At 47.0% G+C, this 15031-nt stretch overlaps 1 protein-coding gene across 2 annotated transcripts in view; it reads left to right on the top strand.

The window, feature by feature from the left end:
* Positions 1 to 220: 220 nt before the first annotated feature.
* Positions 221 to 15031, top strand: part of SEC22B (SEC22 homolog B, vesicle trafficking protein) — a 173516-nt gene continuing 158705 nt past the window's right edge. Inside the window, exons 1-2 of one of the 2 annotated variants that reach the window (XM_077276565.1) lie at positions 221 to 283; positions 3043 to 3221. In XM_077276565.1, the coding sequence (XP_077132680.1) occupies positions 3147 to 3221 (75 nt within the window). In that variant the 5' untranslated portion in view covers positions 221 to 283; positions 3043 to 3146. Of the gene's footprint in view, positions 284 to 2929; positions 3222 to 15031 lie in introns of those variants that run through there. The other variant, XM_077276564.1, reaches the window with a different exon arrangement.

Genomic DNA, 15031 nt, shown 5'->3' with positions numbered 1-15031 from the left:
CAACAGGTCCACACAGAACCTGTAACAATCACAAGCAGAACTCCACACTGAGCAATTAGTTATTTTTCTCGCCCCCCCCCTTCCTCCTCCCTTTCTGGGAATTATCTGGAGCGCCAGTGTTTCTTCCATCTCTAAGCATACAAAACCTCTCCCTGTCCCACAAAGACACTGAAAAGTGGGAGGGCCTTTTAACCTCTCTGTATTTCCTGTTCCCCATCAGGACAACCTCTGCAAGCCGTCATGGAAGGCGACTAAAGAAATCCTCTCTGCCCAGTAATATGAGGTAGAGAAAAGGCGCATGGCATGCAGAAATAAACTTGCAGCACCCAATAATAGAAGGCAGAGAATAGGCGCATGGGTGCAGAAGGCAACCTGCAGAACCCAGTAACACGAGGCAGAGAAAAGGCGCATGGATGCAGGAGGAAGCCTGCAGCACCCAGTAATACGAGGCAGAGAAAAGGCGCATGGGTGCAGGAGGCAGCCCGCAGCACCCACTAATATGAGGCAGAGAAAAGGCGTATGGCATGCAGAAAGAAATTTGCAGCGCCCGATAATACGAGGCAGAAAAAGGAGCATGGCGTGCACAAGTAACTTGCAGCACCCAGTAATATAAGGTAGAGAAAAGGCGAATGACGTGCAGAAAGCAGCCTGCAGGGCCCGATAATACAAGACAGAAAAAAGGCAAGGGTGTGCAGAAAGAAGCCTGCAGCACCCGGTAATATGAGACAGAGAAAAGGTGCATGGGTGCAGAAAGCAGCCTGCAGCACCCGGTAATACGAGGCAGGGAAAAGTCGCATGGGTGCAGAAGGAAGCTTGCTGCACCCAGTAATACGAGGCAGAGAAAAGGCACATGGGTGCAGAAGGAAGCCTGCAGCACCCAGTAATATGAGGCAGAGAAAAGGCGCATGGGTGCAGAAGACAGCCTTCAGCACCCAGTATTACGAGGCAGAGAAAAGGCGCATGGGTGCAGGAGGCAGCCTAGAGCACCCGGTAATATGAGGCAGAGAAGAGGCGCATGGGTGCAGAAAGCAACCTGCAGGACCCAGTAATACGAGGCAGAGAAAAGACGCATGGGTGCAGGAGGAAGCCTAGAGCACCCGGTAATACGAGGCAGAGAAAAGGTGCATGGGTGCAGAAAGTAGCCTACAGCACCCAGTAATACGAGGCAGAGAAAAGGTGCATGGGTGCAGAAGGTAGCCTGCAGCGTCCTGTAATACGAGGCAGAGAAAAGGTGCAGGAGGCAGCCTGCAGCGTCCAGTAATACAAGGCAGAGAAAAGGTGCAGGAAGCAGCCTGCAGCGTCCAGTAATACCAGAGTAAAGGTGCAGGAGGCAGCCTGCAGCGTCCAGTAATACGAGGCAGAGAAAAGGTGCAGAAGGTAGCCTACAGCACCCAGTAATACGAGGCAGAGAAAAGGCGCATGGGTGCAGAAGGCAGCCCACAGCACCCAGTAATACAAGGCAGAGAAAAGGTGCATGGGTGCAGAAGGTAGCCTACAGCACCCAGTAATACGAGGCAGAGAAAAGGTGCATGAGTGCAGAAGGTAGCCTGCAACGTCCTGTAATACGAGGCAGAGAAAAGGTGCAGGAGGGAGGCTGCAGCGTCCAGTAATACGAGGCAGAGAAAAGGTACAGAAGGTAGCCTACAGCACCCAGTAATACGAGGCAGAGAAAAGGCGCATGGGTGCAGGAGGCAGCCTACAGCACCCAATAATACGAGGCAGAGAAAAGGTGCATGGGTGCAGGAGGCAGCCTAGATCACCCAGTAATACGAGGCAGAGAAAAGGCGCATGGCATGCAGAAAGAAATTTGCAGCGCCGATAATATGAGGCAGAAAAAGGAGCATGGCGTGCACAAGTAACTTGCAGCACCCAGTAATATAAGGTAGAGAAAAGGCACATGACGTGCAGAAAGCAGCCTGCAGCGCCCGATATTACAAGACAGAAAAAAGGCAAGGGTGTGCAGAAAGAAGCCTGCAGCACCCAGTAATACGAGGCAGGGAAAAGTCGCATGGATGCAGAAGGAAGCTTGCAGCACCCAGTAATACGAGGCAGAGAAAAGGCACATGGGTGCAGAAGGAAGCCTGCAGAACCCAGTAATATGAGGCAGAGAAAAGGCGCATGGATGCAGAAGGCAGCTTGCAGCGCCCGATAATACAAGACAGAAAAAAGGCAAGGGCGTGCAGAAAGAAGCCTGCAGCACCCGGTAATATGAGGCAGAGAAAAGGTGCATGGGTGCAGAAAGCAGCCTGCAGCACCCGGTAATACGAGGCAGAGAAAAGGTGCATGGGTGCAGAAGGTAGCCTGCAGCATCGTGTAATACGAGGCAGAGAAAAGGTGCAGGAAGCAGCCTGCAGCGTCCAGTAATACCAGAGTAAAGGTGCAGGAGGCAGCTTGCACCGTCCAGTAATACGAGGCAGAGAAAAGGTGCAGGAGGCAGCCTGCAAAGTCCAGTAAGGCTACTTTCACACTAGCGTCGGGCTCGGCCCGTCGCAGTGCGTCGGGCCGAGGTTATCGACGCTAGCGTTCTCTGCGCCGCACAACGGGGAGGTGTGAGGTGCGGGGAGGTGCGTGGAGGTGGGGGCGGAGTTCCGGCCGCGCATGCGCGGTCGGAAAAAGCGGACCGTCGGCAGCAAAAAACGTTACATGTAACGTTTTTTTGCTCCCGGTGGACCGCCACAACACGGCGCAACCGTCTCACGACGGTTGCGACGTGTCAATGCGTCGCAAATGCGTCGCTAATGTTAGTCAATGGGAAAAAAACGCATCCTGCAAGCACTTTTGCAGGATGCATTTTTTTGCCAAAACGACGCATTGCGACGTATTGAAAAAAACGCTAGTGTGAAAGTAGCCTAATACGAGACAGAGAAAAGGCGCATGTGTGCAGGAGGTAGCTTGCAGAACCAAGTAGGGGAGGCAGAGTAAAGGTGCAGGAGGCAGTCTGCAGCTAGTTCGTCTCTGCACACGGCGTTCACGGTGGTGGGAATCAGCAGTCCTCTAGTTGAAGCGGAACCTTCGTCTCACGGAACGTTTGTTCTGAATCAGGGCGGACGAACTTAATGGGACACAGTGACCAGTGCAACCGAGAACTAGTGGAATCACTTCCGGCCAACTCATCGCTGTAGTTGTCAGTTTGTTGTGTGTTGATCATGGTGTTGCTTACAATGATCGCCAGAGTGGCGGACGGCCTTCCTCTGGCTGCGTCCATGCAGGAGGACGAGCAGGTGAGTGGTGACCCGGCACAGCGTGGAAGCGTGAGGTGCTCCCTAATCCCAGACTTCTCCCCTTAGAGGACCGTTGTCAGATGTAGGTGGCGGAGGAATCACACAGTGTAGGGCGAGGTGTTCCTTACTTTGCCATGTACTGCTCGGCTCCCCTGTGTGGGCTGTGCAGGCTGGCGGGCCCTGATAAGAGTGTGGCTCAGTGTCTTCAGGTGAAATGTCACGTATTTGCAGTGACCAGTAGTCAGTAGCACGATCTCTCGCCCTGCAGGCTGCCATCTCTTCTTTCCATATGTGAGTGTGCAGAAAGCTTGAGATTCACTCTCCAGCTTCACTTTAGTAACAGTTACTTACATACAGAGTTTTTCCAGTCTTCATATACAAATTTAGACCTAGTAAATGGAATAATGGATACTCACCAAATTATAACCCCCGTGAACCGAGAACAGGCTGCATTGGTGGTCTATGCCAGGGAGGAAGCGATGACATACTCTTCTTGGGTCACTAAACCAGCGTGTCACCACAGCCACATCTGATGATGGACGCAAGAACAGGCACGTTATTGCTTGTCATGACACAGACCACCAGGAAGGCCTGCCCTGGGTCAGTGGGGGACAGGGCAGGTGAGTATTCCTTATTTCATATGTTTTTAAAACAACGTTCACCCTGTTAATATTAACCCCTTCATGACCCAGCCTATTTTGACCTTAATGACCTGGCCATTTTTTGCAATTCTGACCAGTGTCCCTTTATGAGGTAATAACTCAGGAACGCTTCAACGGATCCTAGCGATTCTGTTTTTTCGTGACATATTTGGCTTAATGTTAGTGGTAAATTTAGGTCGATAATTTTTGCGTTTGTGAAAAAAACGGAAATTTGGCGAAAATTCAGAATTTTCATTCTGTTAAACCAGAGAGTTATGTGACAGAAAATAGTTAATAAATAACATTACCCACATGTCTACTTTACATCAGCATAATTATGGAAACAAAACTTTTTTTTGCTAGGAAGTTATAAGGGTTAAAATTTGACCAGCGATTTCTCATTTTTACAACAAAATTTACAAAACCATTTTTTTTAGGGACCACCTCACATATGAAGTCAGTTTGAGGGGTCTATATGGCTGAAAATACCCAAAAGTGACACAACTCTAAAAACTGCACCCCTCAATGTGCTCAAACCCCTCAGGTGTTTCACAGCAGCAGGAGCAACATGGAAGGAAAAAATGAACATTTAACTTTTTAGTCCCAAAAAATGATCTTTTAGCAACAATTTTTTTATTTTCCCAAGGGTAAAAGGAGAAACTGAACACCGAAAGTTGTTGTACAATTTGTCCTGAGTACGTCGATACCTCATATGTGGGGGGGAACCACTGTTTGGGCGCACGACAGGGCTCGGAAGGGAAGGAGCGCCATTTGACTTTTTGAATGAAAAATTGGCTCCAATCTTTGGCGGACACCATGCCGCTTTTGGAGAGCCCCTGTGTGCCTAAAGATTGGAGCTCCCCCACAAGTGACCCCATTTTGGAAACTAGACCCCCCCCAAGGAAGTTACCTAGATGCATATTGAGCACTTTAAACCCTCAGGTGCTTCACAAATTGATCCGTAAAAATTTTCTTTTAGCCTCAATTTTTTCATTTTCACATGGGCAACAGGATAAAATGGATCCTAAAATGTGTTGGGCAATTTCTCCTGAGTACACCGATACCTCACATGTGGGGGTAAACCACTGTTTGGGCACACAGCAAGGCTCAGAAGGGAAGAAGCGCCATTTGACTTTTTGAATGAAAAATTAGCTCCAATCGTTAACTGACACCATGTCGCATTTGGAGAGCTCCTGTGTGCCTAAACATTGGAGCTCCCCCACAAGTGACCCCATTTTGGAAACTAGACCTCCTAAGGAACTAATCTAGATGTGTGGTGAGCACTTTGAACCCCCAAGTGCTTCACAGAAGTTTATAACGCAGAGCCGTGAAAATAAAAAATCATTTTCCTTTCCTCAAAAATTATTTTTTAGCCTGCAATTTGTTATTTTAACAAGGGTAACAGGAGAAATTGGACCCCAAAGGTTGTTGTCCAATTTGTCCTGAGTATGCTGATACCCCATATGTGGGGGTAAACCACTGTTTGGGCACATGTTGGGGCTTGGAAGGGAAATAGTGACGTTTTGAAATGCAGACTTTGATGGAATGGTCTGCTGGCGTCCCGTTGCGTTTGCAGAGCCCCTGATGTGCCTAAACAGTAGAAACCCCCACAAGTGACCCCATTCTGGAAACTAGAACCCCCAAGGAACTTATCTAGATGTGTGGTGAGCACTTTGAACCCCCAAGTGCTTCATAGAAGTTTATAACGCAGAGCCGTGAAAATAAAAAATCATTTTTCTTTCCTAAAAAATTATTTTTTAGCCCACAATTTATTATTTTCACAAGGGTAACTGGAGAAATTGGACCCCAAAACTTGTTGTCCAATTTGTCCTGAGTATGCTGGTACCCCATATGTGGGGGGGAACCACTGTTTGGGCACACGCCGGGGCTCGGAAGGGAGGGAGCACCATTTGACTTTTTGAACGCAAGATTGGCTGGAATCAATGGTGGCACCATGTCGTGTTTGGAGACCCCCTGATGTGCCTAAACAGTGGAAACTCCTCAATTCTAACTCAAACACTAACCCCAACACACCCCTAACCCTAATCCCAACTCTAACCATGACCCTAATCACAACCATAACCCCAACACACCCCTAACCCTAATCCCAACCACAACCCTCACCCCAACACATCCCTAACCCTAATCCCAACCCTAACCATAACCCTAACCACTAGTCTAACCCCAACACACCCCTAACCCTAATTTTAACCCTAATTCTAACCCTAAGGCTATGTGCCCACGTTGCGGATTTGTGTGCAGAGTTTTCCACACCGTTTTGAAAAATCCGCAGGTAAAACGCACTGCTGTCAGTCAGTGGCTGGGGCAGATCAGGGTCTCCAGCCATGGTCGATGATATTGCAGCATCGGCCATGGCTGGATTGTAATATTTCACCGAGTTTCATAGGTGAAATATCACAAATTGCTCTGATTGGCTGTTTCACGTGAAACAGCCAATCAGAGCGATCGTAGCCACGTGGGGGCAAAGCCCCCATCCCTGGCTGAAGTACCACTCCCCCTGTCCCTGCAGGTCTGGTGAAATTTGAGTTAACCCTTTCACCCGATCTGCAGGAATGCGATCATTCTGTGACGCACAGGTTGGATTGGCACGACTTTCATGACGCATACGCTGTATCACAGGTCGGGAAGGGGTTAAGGTAGTGTTTAGATAAGCCTTTGAACAGGTTGAATAGCACTTTTTTTTTCACGTAGAGTGCAGACAGACAGCGTGATTCTTGTGCAAGGATCACATCGCAGGGCACGGACTGGTCTGACACCTCTCCTGACCTGATTGTGACAGTGTGATGTATTTCTATGCAGCGTTCACTCTCCGGTCAGGAAATATGGCTGTCTGTTTGCCCCTTAAAAAAGAACTGTCAGCACAAAACAACTGTTCAAATCAAATACAGGTGCTCAGTGCATCATAATATTTGGCCACACCAGGGGGTGAGCTGAGTGAGTGCCTGTACTTGTTTGAATAGTCATTCTCATCTTATAAAACGCCGCAGCTGTATGTGTCGCAGGATGAGAATGACTGTGACAGCTTGTTTGTTGGACTCTCCATGCATGTGTTGTGACTGTTAAACAGCCGCGACACATTCAGCTGCGTGCCGGACAGCTGATTATCGGGAGCGCTCCAGGTATCCAGGATACCGAGGCAGCTATTCGGTAAGCAGTTATCCAGAGCTATTCGATCATCCCTATCTATCATGTCCTGTCATAGACCTTGCCATTTTGATGGCAGTGTTTTTTTAATCCCTTAACGACCGCCAATACGCCTTTTAATGGCAGCAGTAAAGATGCCTTATTCCTCAGTGCCGCTTTTTAACGGCGGTGTGAAATAAAGGTATAGCGCCCTCCAGCATCTGAAAATCTCTGAGGTCGTCTTGGCTATCGGGGGTAGATGAGACCCCGGAGAACACGATTCGGGTCGGATTTTACAGTCTTCAGTCTTGTTATCAGCGTTAATCACCAAATAACGGCAATCGCAAAAAAAAGTCTGATTTCCCATTCATTTATCTCTCCTCTGATATGATCTAGCATACCAGAGGAGATAGAAATGGGACACCCCGGCACCTCCACCATCCCCGTACCCTCTTGATCCATCCCCTAGCCCTCCACATCATCTTCCCGGAAGAAAACGGCAGGCGCATGCGCAGTGTGCCATCCGTGATCTGCCTGCTGTTACCCAGCAACAATAGGAGATTTTTCCTATTGGTTCATTTTGATGACTGTGATCAAACTAAGAAAAACAGTAAAGCAAACTCCCCTTTATTTACCCTTAGGTAAAAATAATGAAACTAAAAAAAAAATATTTTTTTCTATTTTTTCTTTAAGGTTGGGATTATGGTTTGGGTTGGGAATATGGTCAGGGCTGTGTTAGGGTATGTGCACACGTTGCAGATTTGCCTGTGAAATTTTCTGCGCAGATTCTGCATCTCTTGGCAGAAAACGCAGGTAAAAATATGCACGTTTTTGATGCGGATTTTCATGTGTTTTTTTCATGCGCATTTGTATGCTTTTTTGTAGGCTAAATGAAGATCTATTATTTACCAAAAAAAAAAGAATTGTGATGTAATTTCTTGTCCAGCCTCTTCATTTACATGCTCCATTGAAGAATAATGTTTACACACACAGATAGATAGAGAGATAGATAATACCAAGTCCGATGTTTAGTAATAAACATAATAAAATGGTACATAGAGTTAGGTAAAGACACCCACACACAATCTGCGTTAGGCCGGTGTCACACTTGCGAGAAACTTGCACAAGCCTCTCACACCTCGGTACCCGTCACTGCCGCCGGCACTTGGACTGGAGCGTTCAGATGCCTTGAAATACATGCAGCCTCACACTCCGGTCCCGAGTGCTGGCGGCAGTGCCGAGTATTGAGGTGCGAGGCTCATGTGAGTTTCTCGCCCGTGTGACCCTGGCCTTAAACGCAATTTCTATTTAACTTTAACGTTAATGCCTGCGGATCTTCCCAGGCTATGGATATCAGCCCACATCTCTATAATTAGCCTTTACTGGCTATTAAAATAGGGGGACTCCCCCAAAAAATGGCGTGGGGTCCCCCTATAATTAATAGCCAGAAAAGGCTATGCAGACAGCTGCAGGCTGATATTCATAGCCTAGGAAGGGACCATGGATATTTCACCCCCCCCCCCTGCTAAAAAACACCAGCACTCAGCTGCCCCAGAAATGGATCATCTGTTAGATGTGCCAATTCGGCACTTAGCCTCTCTCTTCCCACTGCCCTGTAGAGGTGGCATATGGGTTAATAGGGGTTTAATGTCACCTTTGTATTATAAGGTGACATCAAGCCAGCTTAGTAATGGAGAGGTGTCAATAAGAAACCTATCCATTACTAATCCTATAGTTGTGAAAGGGTTAAATAAACACACAGCCAGAAAAAGTATTTTAACCCCTTCATGACTTGGGATTTTCCATTTTTCCGTTTTCGTTTTTCGCTCCCCTCCTTCCCAGAGCCATAACTTTTTTATTTTTCTGTCAATTTGGCATGTGAGGGCTTATTTTTTACGGGACGAGTTGTACTTTTGAACAACATCATTGGTTTTACCCTGTCATGTACTAGAAAACGGAAAACAAATTCCAAGCGCGGTGAAATTGCAAAAAATAGTGCAGTCCCACACTTGTTTTTTGTTTGGCTTTTTTGCTAGGTTCACTACACTGTGTTCCAAATGATTATGCAAATTGGATTTAAGTGTCATAAAGATTTAATTGTTTTGTTTTTCAAATAAACTCGTGGATGGTATTGTGTCTCAGGGCTCAATGGATCACTGAAATCAATCTTAAACACATGTGATAATTGGTTTTCCAGGTGATTCTAATTAAAGGAAAACTACTTAAAAATGATGTTCCACATTATTAAGCAGGTCACAGTTTTCAAGTAACATGGGAAAGAAAAAGGATCTCTCTGCTGCTGAAAAGCATCAAATGATGCAATGCCTTGGTGAAGGGATGAAAACATTAGAAATTTTCCAGAAACATAAGCGTGATCATCGTACTGTTAAGAGACTTGTGGCTGTATCTGAGCACAAATGTGTTTGTGCTGATAAAGGCATAATGAGGAAGATTTCTGCCAGGCAAGTTCATCGGATTAAGGCCTGTCCCACACGTCCAGATAATTCCGGTACCGGAAAAAATCGGTACCGGAGTTATCCGTGCCCGTGAGCTCACGTAGGCCATACGTGCGGCACACGTGTGCCGCCCGTGTGCCGAGTGGGTACCACACGGAGCGTGCAGGAGACAGCGCTAAAGTTTAGCGCTGTCCCCTGCATCGTGCTGAAGCCGCGATTCATATCTTCTGTGCAGCAGCGTTTGCTGCATAGAAGATATGAATAATAGTGTTTAAAAGAAAGATCTATCTGTCCGCCGCCCTCCCACCCCCTGTGCGCCCTCCCGCTGTTCTGAAAATACTCACCCGCTTCCCTCGTTGGCTATCGCTGCTTCCTGTCCTGACCGCACCTTCTACTGTATGCGGTCACGTGGGGCCGCCGATTACAGTCATGAATATGCGGCTCCACCCCTATGGGAGTAGAAGGTGCGGTAAGGACAGGAAGCAGCGACAGCCAACGAGGGAAGCGGGTGAGTATTTTCAGAACAGCGGGGGGGGCGCACAGGGGGTGGGAGGGCGGCGGACAGATAGATCTTTCTTTTAAACACTATTATTCATATCTTCTATGCAGCAAACGCTGCTGCACAGAAGATATGAATCGCGGCTTCAGCACCATGTGGGGGGGACAGCGCTTGCTGTAGCGCTGTCTCCTGCACGCCACACGGAGAACGTCCGTGTGAGGTACGTGTTTTACACGGACCCATTGACTTTAATGGGTCCGTGTAATACGTGCGCTCCCACGAACACTGACATGTCTCCAGGGGCGGACTGGGCCAGGTGGCAGGAGTGCATATGCCCCCCGGGCCGGTGCCTGAGCAGCTGCACAGGGCCGCTGGAGGACCGGCAGCGATTTTAATACATAGCGCGCCGCATCCCTCCAGCCGGCCCTTTAAAACTAAGCCAGGTCCTGTGTGCGCGCGTTGCCCGCACTGATAAGTGCCGCGGCGGCCCACGCTAGTGCGCGAGCACGGCCGCGGTCCTAGTTCCTGCGCGTGCTCGTCTGCTGCCCGTGTCAGCGCGGGCAAGCAGGAGACCACGCGCGCACATTTGAAAAGGCCGGCGCGCATAGGACGTCTCCACCTGACCTGACTGTGTCTGACGCTGGCCGGCCTGTACCAGCGTCAGAGAAGACTGCTCACCAATGCCTGGGATCCTCTTCACTGCCGACGCTGGAGAGGACCCAACACATCTCAGCCCTTCATCCTCCCGACCTCCCCCCCCCAATCTCAGGGACCTGGGTGAGTCCCAAGATGATTTTTTAATGTATATACAGCAGTTGCACCTATATAATGTGTATAGACTGCTATATATACGTTATATAGGTGATACTGCTGTATATAATCACTATACCACTAAAATGTATGTATAGCAGCCTATATCTTATATAGGTGACACTGCTACTGATGCGTATATACCTTATATAGGTGACACTGCAGTGTGTGTGTATACATACTGTATATACAGTATACTGTACACACACATGTATGTATACACATATATGTACATGTATACACAGCAGTACCACCGATATAATGTATATACACATAAGTAGCAGTGTTACCTATATAAGATGTAGACTGCTATACATACATTATATAGGTAGTATAGTGATTATATACATCAGTATCACCTATATAATGTATATTTAGTAGTCTATACACATTATATAGGCAATACCGCTACTGATGTGTATATAGGTGATACTGCTGTGTATATATGTCGTTATATAGGCTATACTGGTGTGTGTGTGTGTATACACACACACACACACGTACATATATACACAACAGTATCACCTATATATAACATATATACACATCAGTAGCAGTATTGCCTATATAATGTATATAGACTGCTGTATACATGATATATAGGTGATACTATCATTATATACAGCAGTAGCAGTATCGCCTATATATCGTGTATCCAACATTTGCAGTATCACCTGTATAATGTATATACTACTGCATATACGTTGTATAGGTGATACTGCTGTGTATAGCAGCACTATCTATCTGTGTCTAATATATATATATATATATATATATATATATATATATATATATATATATATATATATAATTTTATTTTATCAGTTTCATCTATATAATGTGTGTACACCAGTCACAGTATCACATACAATATATAGGTGATACTACAACTATACACATCAGTCGCAGTGTCAACTATATATTGTATATACAGTAGCTTCAATGTGATATATATTCAGCAGTCGCGGTGTCTCCTATGTACATCAGCCTCTGTGTCTCCTACGTGATGTATGCATCATAACATAGTATAATTCTGTCCTAATTACCGTATATTGTAGAGATGTGTGTGTGTGTATATATTTTTTGAATATATATATATACAGTATATATGTATATATATATATATATATATATATATATATATATATATATATATATATTACATAGAGAGAGTGTAGAGATGTTTGTATAGTATGGCGCTATGTATATATATATATATATATATATATATACAATATATAGTTGACACTGCGACTGATGTGTATAGTTGTAGTATCACCTATATATTGTATGTGATACTGTGACTGGTGTACACACACTATATATACACTGCTGCCACATCTCTACACTATCTACTATATAATTGTCTAAGGGTCACTTCCGTCTGTCTGTCACGGATATTCATTGGTTGCGGCCTCTGTCTGTCATGGAATCCAAGTCGCTGATTGGTCTCGCCAGCTGCCTGTCATGGCTGCCGCGACCAATCAGCGACGGGCACAGTCCGATTAGTCCATCCCTACTCCGCTGCAGTCAATGCCCGGCGCCCGCTCCATATTCCCCGCAGTCACCGCACACAGGGTTAATGCCAGCGGTAACGGAGCGCGTTATGCCGCGGGTAACTCACTCCGCTACCGCCGCTATTAACCCTGTGTGACCAACTTTTTACTATTGATGCTGCCTATGCAGCGTCAATAGTAGAAAGATCTAATGTTAAAAATAATTTAAAAAAAATAAAAAATCATTATATACTCACCTTCTGCCGCCTTTCCCACTCCTCGCAACGCTCCGGTGACCGGTCCATGCAAGCGGCAGGTTCCGTTGGCAAGGATGGTCTGCGAGAAGGACCTGCCGTGATGTCACGGTCATGTGACCACGACGTCATCACGGGTCCTGAGTGCCTGCGCGAGAAAGACCTGCGATGATGTCACGGTCAAGTGACTGCGACGTCATCACACCCTGGGACCGGAAGCTGCCGCCTGCACGGCACACAGGCGACAGAACTACAAGGGACCCCTCGGAAGGTGAGTATATGTTTATTTTTTATTTTTTAACCTGTGACATACATGGCTGGGCAATATACTACGTAGCTGGGCAATATACTACATGGCTCTGTGGTGTATACTACGTCGCTGTGCAATATACTACGTGGCTCTGTGCTGAATACTACGTCACTGGGCAATATACTACGTCACTGGGCAATATACTACGTGGCTGGGCAATATACTACGCGGCTGGGCAATATACTACGCGGCTGGGCAATATACTACGCGGCTGGGCAATATACTACGCGGCTGGGCAATATACTACATGGCTGGGCAATATACTACGCGGCTGGGCAATATACTACGCGGCTGGGCAATATACTACGTTGCTGGGCAATATACTACGTAGCTGGGCAATATACTACGTGACTGGCCAATATACTACGTGGCTGGGCAATATACTGCGTGGCTCTGTGCTGTATACTACATTGCTGTGCAATATACTACGTGGCTCTGTGCTGTATACTACATCGCTGTGCAATATACTACGTGGCTCTGTGCTGTATACTACGTAACTGGGCAATATACTACGTGGCTGGGCAATATACTACGTCACTGGGCAATATACTACGTGGCTGGGCAATATACTATGTCACTGGGCAATATACTACGTGGCTGGGCAATATACTACGTGGACATGCATATTCTAGAATACCCGATGCGTTAGAATCGGGTCACCATCTAATATAATATATACACCGCTCTATATTCCTTAACACGGTATATAATATGCCTCTGTGTATATAATAGATTGTAGTATACCGTATAAACTCATGTATAAGCCGAGTTTTTCAGCATATTTTTTTTTGTCCTGAAAACACCCCCCTCAGCTTATACACGAGTCATTGTCCCAGAAAAACGGAGGGGGAGCAGCGAGTCACAGAATATTCCAGTGCCGTGAATATTCATTTCTTTTATAGGGTTCACAGCCACAGCTGCTGGCTTCCAGCACACATCCTACTTACCTTCCCTGCGCTCCCTCGCTGCATCTTGTTCTGGCGCCAGCAGCTCTTCAGACCGAGCGATCATGTGTCTGCCTCTCATTAAGGTAATGAGTATTCACCCCTCTCCACTCCCATAGGCGTGGGTAAAGGCCGGAGACACACTGGTGCGAGATACGGCCGAGTCTCGCTGGTTAAAAGCAAGCTGTGGCACCTGCACTCCGGAGCGGAGCGTGCGGCTCCATGTATTGCTATGCAGCTGCACGCTCCGCTCCGGAGTGCAGGTGCCACAGCTTGCTTTTAACCAGCGAGACTCGGCCGTATCTCGCAGCAGTGTGTCTCCGGCCTAAATATTCATTATCTTAATGAGTGGGGGACACGTGATCACCCAGCCACAGGAGCTGCTGGCACCAAAACGAGATGCTGCGAGGGCATGCAGGGAAGGTAAGTAGGATGTGTTTTTTTTTTTTATCGGAACCATGCATACATGAACAAGGACGGAGCCATGCATAAAAGGACGGGGATAAGGAGCCATGCATACAAGGACGAGGATAAGGAGCCATGCATACAAAAATGGGAATAAGAGGCCCATGCATACAAGGACGGGGATAAGGAGTCATGCATACAAGGATGGGGATAAGGAGCTAAGGAGCCCATGCAGACAAGGATGGGGATGAGGAGCCATGCATACAAAGACGGGGATGAGGAGCCATGCATACAAGGACGGGGATAAGGAGCCATGCATACAAGGACTGGGATAAGGAGCTCATGCAGACAAGGATGGGGATAAGGAGCCATGCATACAAAGACGGGGATGAGGAGCCATGCGGACGGGGACGGGGGAGCCATGCAGACAAGGATGGGGATGAGGAGCCATGCATACAAGGACTGGGATAAGGAGCAATGCATACAAGGACAGGGATGGGGGGACCATGCATACAAGGACAGGGATGAGGAGCTATGCATACAAGGACGGGGATAAGGAGCCATGCATACAGGGACAGGGGAGCCATGCATACAAGGACGGGGATGTGGGGACAATGCATACCTGGCTTATACTCGACTCAATAAGCTCTCCCAGTTTTTTTCTGGCAAAATTAGGTGCCTCGGCATATACTTGGGTCGACATATACTCAAGTATATACGGTATATTGTGGAGCTGTGTATACTTCTACTGTCCTGCATAAATGATGTAATTCTCAGTTTCTAATCTTATTATGTATGTGTGTGTATCTGTCTATCTATCACTCTGATTAATTGTGAGAAAAGTAGCGTAC

Source organism: Ranitomeya variabilis, chromosome 8, assembly GCF_051348905.1.
Source record: "Ranitomeya variabilis isolate aRanVar5 chromosome 8, aRanVar5.hap1, whole genome shotgun sequence".
In the NCBI taxonomy this organism is placed as follows: Eukaryota; Metazoa; Chordata; class Amphibia; order Anura; family Dendrobatidae; genus Ranitomeya; species Ranitomeya variabilis.
This window is presented reverse-complemented; position numbering and strand designations above follow the sequence as displayed.